Source organism: Vipera ursinii, assembly GCF_947247035.1.
Source record: "Vipera ursinii genome assembly, chromosome: 1".
Classification (NCBI taxonomy): domain Eukaryota; kingdom Metazoa; phylum Chordata; class Lepidosauria; order Squamata; family Viperidae; genus Vipera; species Vipera ursinii.
The window spans coordinates 103,501,621-103,510,405 of NC_139512.1; the positions used below are offsets into that span (position 1 = coordinate 103,501,621).

Sequence of the window (8,785 nt, forward strand, 5' to 3'; positions counted from 1 at the left end):
TGTGTTTTGATATCCAATACACTGCTATCTTGGAAAAGAGTTATTATATAAGAACCTGCTCCTATAAAACTGAAGTAGTGAAATCTCTGGTCCAAGTGTTCTTATACTCTTTATCATTGCAGAAAGTTGATACAGATTAATAGCACCTTATGAACAAACTCTCCCAGGTAAGCTGACCAATTCTGTGCTCAACTTCTATCTGATCAGGATTCAGGGATAACTGCAACAAGATAGTCAAGTTCACCATAGCAACCAGCAGAATATGCTATCAATTACAATATGCTATCAATTACAAGATTTCCCTGTGCCATGAAAGCTCAAAACCTCTTTGTAAATAGGGTTCTACTCAAAATTCCTGCCGTCTCTCATCACCGATTCCACTAAGTCATTGAGCTTCTTCTGTTATGTTAGTACTAAATGAAGTGTAACACATTTAAGCTAGTTTAATACTATTGCAGTTAATCATATTGGTATCTGTGAGCATCATAACAGACAGATATGTAGAGGTTATGCAAAACATTCAAATGAGATGCTTCAAAATAGTTGGGAGCGTAGATAATATATCTTTGAATCACCATCAGCCCCATCTTTTGAAAAAAAAAACACGAGAAGCTCTTTCATTGGGTATGGCAGATGCATAGCTTTGTTTTCAAACCATCTCATTCAAATGCCTTGTATAGTTATATTAAAGAGGCTTGTATCTACCTGGACTTTGCCAGCTCTGTTCCAAAGTAATGCCACCTAACCGCATGAGAAGAGATAGGACATTATAAATGGTTTTGCTTTGAGATAGTAATTTTTAGATTGCAATAAGTCTGTGTTTTCGTTTTGCTTTCACCGTTCTGATTTAAAGCAACCTACAGAGGTATCTGTTCTGTACCAGCCTGCTACCGGCCCTGCAGATAAGGCAGGGACAACCCCTTTTACAAGAAGGCAAGAGGCTGGAACTAAGCCTGCCAAATTTATTAACATAAAAACATAAACAGAGCAAAGAGAGCAAACACGAACCATGAAACAGGAACTATTCAGACGGTTGCCTTCAGCAAACCAGCCCTCCCACGCATTCCCCTTTTATACAGTTCAGGGCGTGGCTTCTCTCTGCCTCCTTCCGAGGTGCCCCAATGCCTTCCTCTGTTTACTCCTGATTGACTGCCTCCTGCGTTGGGTGTCCTTGAACAGGGCCAGCTGTGGGTCATCTTCATCCACGCTGTCAGGCTCACACAGCTGGGTCTGTGTTGTAACCAGGTGGGAGGGGCCTGGCTGAGGGCTCTCATCAGCAAGCTCTCCAACCCCCTCAGCAACCTCTCCAACACCCCCCTCCTCCTCCTCTGAATCATCCGACCCAAATGCCGAACCCACAGGCTGACCCTGAATCACAACAGTATCTGAAATGCCCAAACTAAATACAATGTTACAGAATGAAGAAATACGGTTTATGAATTAACTATGGCAGTCCTCGATTTATGATCATAACTGAGTCCAGAGTTACAACTGTAAGCCATGCAGAGGTTAAGCAGGGTTTTACTACTTTTTTTGCGGTCGTCATTAAGTGAACACCACAGCCAGTAAACCAATCTATTTTAACCAATGGGCATGTTTTGCCAGAAACTGGCAAAAATGCCAAAACTCAAGACGCTGCAAAAGACTGTAAATGTGAGCTGAAATGTGATCATGTGACCGCAGTGCAGGCATGCACACCTGGCTGTCAGAACTCCAGAACCGTGTTACAGTGTCTTTTTTTGGGGGGGGGGAGTCCACTGTAACTTTGAATAGTTGCTAAGTGACTGATCATTAAGCGAGGATTACCTATACAGAGACGGCGGTTTCAAATAATCTATGCAAACTGTTCAAAATACATACATACCTCTGTAACTTACAGGAATAGTTCCAGTGAGGCTCATCAATTCTCTCGATGAACCATCATTAAAAACTGAAAAGAAGCATTGATTTATTCAACATACGGATCACAAACATTGAGCATATCAACAAGAATAAGCATATCAACTCAGTATTAATACTTCATTCTGACCAGAAATAAGCACACAGCTTCTCTAGGAAAATAAACACACTACGGTGTAAAGGGTTTGGCATGCCGTTTGTGACTTTTATAGATAGCCATAAATTTTTCACTATGGATTCTATGGCAACTGCAGTTTTCCAGATACTGCAACTCAAGAAAATTATACTCTTTTAAAAATGAAGCGGTTGTGGCAATTTTCAAAACAGATTTCAAGTGAAATATGTGCTCTAAATCAGGTGTTCCCAGCCAGGGGTGCGAGACGAAAACTTGGGTTTTCAAAATTATAGTGTATATGCATAATTTGTTGCTGTTATTTCGAACTTTTTTAAGTGGTGCAAGAATATATCAGAAGCATTCTAGGGGTGCAGGGTATAGAAAAGGTTGGGAACCACTACTCTAAATGAAGAATATATCATTTTTTTCTACCTTACTTGAATATTTTCTTCGTCAAATGAGCGACTACTTCTACTAGTCGAAATAACGACTACTTCTAGTATTAGAAAGTAAAACAAGATTGTGTGTTAGCTTCATGACCTGATGTCACTCACTAAAATACCTTAATCATGAGATGAGCGCATAATCTTGTTTCACTCCTTCAGTACAGGTAGTCCTCACTTAACAACCACAATGAGAAGCAGCAACTCCATTCTAAGTGATACAATAGTTAAGTAAAACATCATGCCACTATACCTGACTTACAATGTCCGTTTTGTTGTGGTTATTAAGAGAATCAGCCGCACTCATTAAGGGAATCATCAAGTGACTGAGACTTGAGTTCATTGTAGCTCATCACTGACTATGCTTATTAGAAGACAGCTATGAAGCTCGCAAATGACAATCATGTGACTATGGGACGCCGCTATGGCCGTAGGCTTGAGGACCAATCCTAGTCACTTTTTCAGCGCTGTTGTACAAGTAGTCATTGACTTATGAGCATTTAGTGACTTTTCAAAGTTATGATGGTGCTGAAAACACCAGTCTTTTCACTATCACAATTATCACAATATCCCCAAGGTCACATGATTGCAATTCGGATCTTGGCAACTGGTGTGTATTTACGACAGCTACAGTCTCCTAGGGTTACATGATTGTCATTTGTGCCTTTCCATCTGGCCTCCAAACAAGCAAAGTCAATGGGGAATGTCGCAAATCAAAATAACATGCCTTCTTAACAATTGCAGTGATTCGCTTAACAACGGCAAAACAGGTATAAAATTGGGTGCAGTCACTTAATGCCTCACCTAGTGACTGCATGACTTCAACAATGAATTTCCCAATTCCAATGTGGTTGTAAGACAAGAACTAATTTTAACCCTGAAGGGTCACTAAACAGGGTAGTTGTTAACTGAGGAATACCTCAGCAAAACTATTTCTATGCAATGCAATAAACTGACTAGATATTCCTATAAAGTAGTTGAAAGTTAAGAAAAATCATACTGCAAAAATATGGAAGACAGCAATTTACCATAGTTATCCATAACAGGTTTGAGATCTTTGTACTGGGCAGTAACACTGACAGTTTCCTGAACAGCCAGGTCTCTGTACTTGTACTAGAGAAAAGAAAAATAACATTTTAAAACACTTCTCACTAACAGCAAGCCCACAAATCAGCTCACTAGAATTTCAACTCCAGTGTTTGGATCTTCTATTTCAGGTTATGACAGATGAAGTTCTATTATCACAACAAGCTTTCCCTTAAAACATTTTTACCTGTGAAATTGTTCTGTTGGATTATCAACAGGAATTGCAGAGCAAACATGATTATCAGGGACAGTTAAAATGTTATCTCATAGAGAAGAGAAGATTGTTCAAACCTGGTTTCAATATGGGCAACTACAGGCCAGGTGGAAAGAAGATCAGAAAATTGGTTTTTCAATGACTGATGAAAATCTGGTAAAGCAAATTAGAAATCAGGGTCCAGCCCATATCAAACGGATATATCTTACATTGATAGAAATTGACTCAGAACAGAACTTGTTAAAGATTGCATGATAAAGTGGGCTCAGAATATTCAAGAAGTTATTACAATGGATACTTGGGAAAAGATCTGGGTGAGAAACGTAAAATTTCCGCAAGCTCAAAATTTAAGAGAAAACTTTTATAAAATGTTTTATAGGTGGCATTTAGATCCCAAAAAGCTTGCAAGTATGTATCCGAACTATCAGCCTAAATGTTGGAGGTGTGGTGGCGAAGACGCAACGTACTTTCACATATGGTGGACCTGTAAAAAAGTTAAAGCATTTTGGATTAAAATCTGGTGGAACATGCAGAAGATATTTAAGAAAAGGATAAAGTTTTGTCCGCAATTGTTTTTACTGGGCATAATTACTGATACTACTGTTGTGGACACTAAGATGATGTTGAACTTAATTACGGCAGCAAGACTTTTAGTAGGTCAATATTGGAAGAAGGAGGAACTGCCGACTATAGAAGAATGGACTTTAAAAGTGTCTAACCTGGTGGAAATGGCAAAGATTTCGGCGTATTTGAAAGACCATTCGCAACAACATTATATTATGGAGTGGAAAAAGTGGATTGATTACATCCAGAATAAATATGGGACTAAAAAGTTTCATTTAGCATTTGAATAAGTATTGATGTGATATTTGTATTGCTTGTAGTCACTCTATAAGAGCTAAGGTGCGATAGACTTAATAGTTCATTGTTGTTAGCATATGGTTGTTTATGATTGTTTTATACCTTGTACCTTTTATACCTTGTTTATGATTGTTTTATACCTTTTATACCTTGTATTTAGCTCTGGGAAGTCGGGGACGGGGAGGGGGGAAGGGGAGGGGGTTGGGTAGGGCTGGGAAGGGGCTGGGTGGGGGTGGGTTGTTAAAGATAAAATGTATTGAAAAACTTTCCAATAAAACACTTCACGGGGAAAAAATGTTATCTCATGATACAAATTTGAAATTAGAATGATCCTATTCGATTTTATTTATATGGAGGTCCAGAAGGTAAAGACATTTTGTAATTGAATCAACATTAGGCAAAGCATGTTGAAATTATGTAATGTGTAAGTAAAAAAGAGTTAAGTGCTTAGGATAATCCAGAAGTTGCAGAATTCCCAGCACTCCTTATTGCTATTCATTCCTATATGGTGCTGGAAAAGGACTCTGGAGATAGATGTATGTAGACCATAGACTTCCAATTCTTAAGATGGAAGGATATGGGCTTTATCCAATGGGGCCATTCCACATAGAGAATGGCTTTTACCACTTCAGCCTATTACTGCTAAGCTTGTAAGCTGCCCTGAGTCTTCGGAGAAGGGCGGGATATAAATGGAATTAAAATAAAATAAAAATAAATAAAATACTTGTTTCCTGCATTCTTTGCTTTGGAGAGTTGGGTGATTTGCAGGAAAGAAAATGTGGGGATAAAAATAAGAAAAACTCCTGCTACATGATCAGAGAGTTGTATTTCCATAACATCAGAAACAGTTTATCTATTTCATATATACAAAGAGACACATATAGAAACCTGTATGTGTGCAGTAATTATTAATCATTATTGAACAGATCAACTGATTGCAGAGATAGACAGCAAACTATAAATACTATTTCTGTTCTGTCCCAGCCTATGTGAGTCCTTATTAACTCACAAGGACAAACCCCTCTTTTAACAAGTAGGCTGGAAATGCAGGAAAAACAAACCCCTATTATTTACAGTCCTGCAAAATGTCCCAAAAGCAAAGGTAAACAGAACACGATGCGAATGGAGAATTGTCCAAAGGCAAACAGAACACGATTCAGAGAATTGTTCACAGGCAGGGCAAACAGTACATGATTCCATGAAACTTGAGCCCTTTGCAAACGGTTGCCTTCGGCAACCAGCACCGCCCACACCTTCCTTTTTTATTATGCAGCCCCAAGGCGTGGCTTCTCAATGCCTTCTCCTCCTCCCTTGGAGCCGCCGCATTGCCTCCCTCTGTCCTGCTCTTGTTGCCTGTCCGCGTTTGTGAGCATCTATGATGTCTTCCAGCTGTGAGTCCTCAGAATCTGACTCAGCTTCACAGCACAGCTGGGTCTCAGCCTGAGCACAAGTGGAGGGGCCAGGCTCTTCATCAGACTGTAAGTACTGGAGCTCATCAGAGCCTTCCTCCGATTTTGATGGCTCTCCAGGCCCCTCCTCCTCCTCCTCCTCTGATTCCCCAGACTCAGCTGCCCGGTCCACTGGCTGGCACAGAATCACAACAATTTCCTAATAAATTTTTCAGTCTGTTTTCTCAACTGCTAAGCTTGTAAGCCGCCCTGAGTCTTCGGAGAAGGGCGGGATATAAATGGAATTAAATTAAAATAAATAAATAAATATCACTCAATATTAAAACCAGTTAATCTTATATTTGTGGACCAAGCAGGATTAAATAAGTATGTGTATGCAAACACGTACATATTGTTACCTTGTGGTTTACAAAAACATCCACCACCTTTATAAAATATTGATAAACATTGTCTACATACAATATGTAACAATCACATTAGATACATTTCTCTGCCAACCCTTCAAAATGCAGCATCCACAACAAACCAAGATGATGCCAAAACGACAACATTCATTGAGTTGCAGCATTCGCATGATGCCATTTGCACGCATTGTCATTTGCTCTTCTCAACCTATATCAAAGTGGCGTATAAGGATTTTTATACGCTACCAAATCCAGGTGATAGGGAGTGCACATAAAAGGCAGAAAATCAAAAAAGGGGGAAACCCTCAGATATTAAAAAAACGTATTTATTAAAGTGTTAAAGAAGCCTAACTTCTTACACCAAATTCACCTTTCAAAATGCATGAAAAAAATAGTTTTTTAAAAAAGTTTATTTTTACTTCCTTGTATTTAATTTAAGCCCTACTATGCAGCAAATTTCCAAGAAATAATCGAAAATAAGGAGCGGCTAATTGGAAAAATTTTCTGGGGGTGGGGGTGGGGGGAAAGGAAACAAAACAAAACAAGGGGAGACTAACTGAAAACTTGGAAAAGGCAAACCAAGCAAAGGCTTGCAGAGAAAGGCCAGCGGCTAGTCGTGTTGAATTTAGAGCTGACTGTTGGAACAGGTAAGGCTCCCAAGGTTTAGTCACTTTTTATTTGTGGGTGCAAAAGCTGGTCTCTGACGAGGAAGCGGCAAGCACTGTCAGTGAAAGAGAGAAAAGTGAAAGGCTAACGCAGGGGTAGGCAACCTCGGCTCTTTTATGACTCGTGGACTTCAACTCCCAGAATTCCTGAGTCAGCCTAGCTGACTCAGGAATTCTGGGAGTTGAAGTCCACGAGTCATAAAAGAGCCGAGGTTGCCTACCCCTGGGCTAACGCCTGGGAAGGATCCCCCGTCTCCAAAGGGAGGACGCTTCTGCTTTTTTGCTCTGCCGCAAAGAAACCGGGCAGAGGCCTTCAAAGGGGGCGACTGGGCTCAGCCGACTCAAGGCTGCTTTGAGAAAGACGGTTCAGGAGCAGGCTGGCGGTTTACCTTAGCAAGCATTTTCTTCAGCTGACTGTCGGGCAAGGCCATGCTGGCGGTGGTGGCGGCGGTCCCTCCCTTGGTCGCGCTACCTCTACGACCTCCTCCCGCTACTCTAACTCCCGGACGGACGAGAGCCTTGCCCGAGCTCCGCTTCCGAAAGCCTCCGCGATCCGTTTCCGATCGGCGATACCGCGAAACGTCACTTCCGGCGCCTAACACACACACACACACACACACACACACACACACACTCTCTCTCTCTCTCTCTCTCTCTCTCTCTCTCTCTCTCTCCCGCCCCCCCGCCAAGCCGACCAGCGTAAATAGTAATAGAGTTTTGAGTTTAGCCCCTCTGCAAAGCCACATCATAGAGAGGATGGCCGGGCGATCCGATTTTCCAGCCTGTTCTGGGTTGTAGATAACTGGATCGAAATGGGCTATGCTATGATAATCACTAAGGGTGACTAAAAGCAGAAAGAGATTCTAGTCCTAGAAAACAACAACTATTCGGTGAACTTCCTAATTGTGAGAACAGTTAACCAGTGGAAAGGCTTGCCTTCAGAAAGCAACAAAGAGGATTGGGGGACTGGAGGCTAAAACATATAGGGAACGGTTGCTGGAATTGGGTATGTGTAGTTTAACGAAGAGAAGGGTGAGGGGTGACATGATAGCAGAGTTCCAATATCTCAGGGGCTGCCACAAAGAAGAGGGAGTCAAGCTATTCTCCAAAGCACCTGAAAGCAGGACAAGAAGCAACGGATGGAAACTAGTCAAGGAGAGAAGCAACCTAGAACTAAGGAGAAACTTCCTGATAGAACAATTAACCAGTTGGACAACCTGCCTCCAGAAGTGGTGAATGCTCCAACACTGGAAGTTTCTAAGAAGAGACTGGACAGCCATTTGCCTGAAATGGTATAGGGTTTCCTGCCTGAGCAGGGGGTTGGACTAGATGACCTCCAAGGTTCTTTCCAGCTCTATTCTGATTGATTAGTGACGGTCCTATTCTCTTAACTTATTTATTGCCAGGCGCAAACAACCAGACCCATACTTGAAAAGTTAAGTTAGCTGTTTTATTGCTCAGGCCCATACGCAGGAAACTTCAGATTGCACCTGGGTGAGATAAGGTTCAACAGCATTCTTTACATATGTTGTATATAGTATGTTTAAATGTGTGTTATATATGTGTACACTTTGAGAACAAGCAACTAAATTTCATTATGCCCACAGTAAAAAATGACAATAAAGGTTTATCCATCCATCTATTCAAGAGGTGTGTCTGTGTGTCAGACTTCACCCTCTAGACTAAGTC

At 41.0% G+C, this 8,785-nt stretch overlaps 1 protein-coding gene across 2 annotated transcripts in view; it reads right to left on the reverse strand.

Annotated features, from left to right (window-relative positions):
- Window positions 1–7,649, reverse strand: part of TSG101 (tumor susceptibility 101) — a 37,229-nt gene extending 29,580 nt beyond the window's left edge. The window contains exons 1-4 of one of the 2 annotated variants that reach the window (XM_083362152.1): window positions 7,486–7,649; window positions 3,486–3,570; window positions 1,865–1,930; window positions 706–741 (exon numbers count right to left, since the gene is read on the reverse strand). In XM_083362152.1, coding sequence (XP_083218278.1) covers window positions 706–741; window positions 1,865–1,930; window positions 3,486–3,570; window positions 7,486–7,527 — 229 coding nt within the window. In that variant the 5' untranslated portion in view covers window positions 7,528–7,649. The remainder of the gene's footprint in view (window positions 1–705; window positions 742–1,864; window positions 1,931–3,485; window positions 3,571–7,485) is intronic. The other variant, XM_083362153.1, reaches the window with a different exon arrangement.
- Between the last annotated feature and the right edge of the window lie 1,136 nt (window positions 7,650–8,785).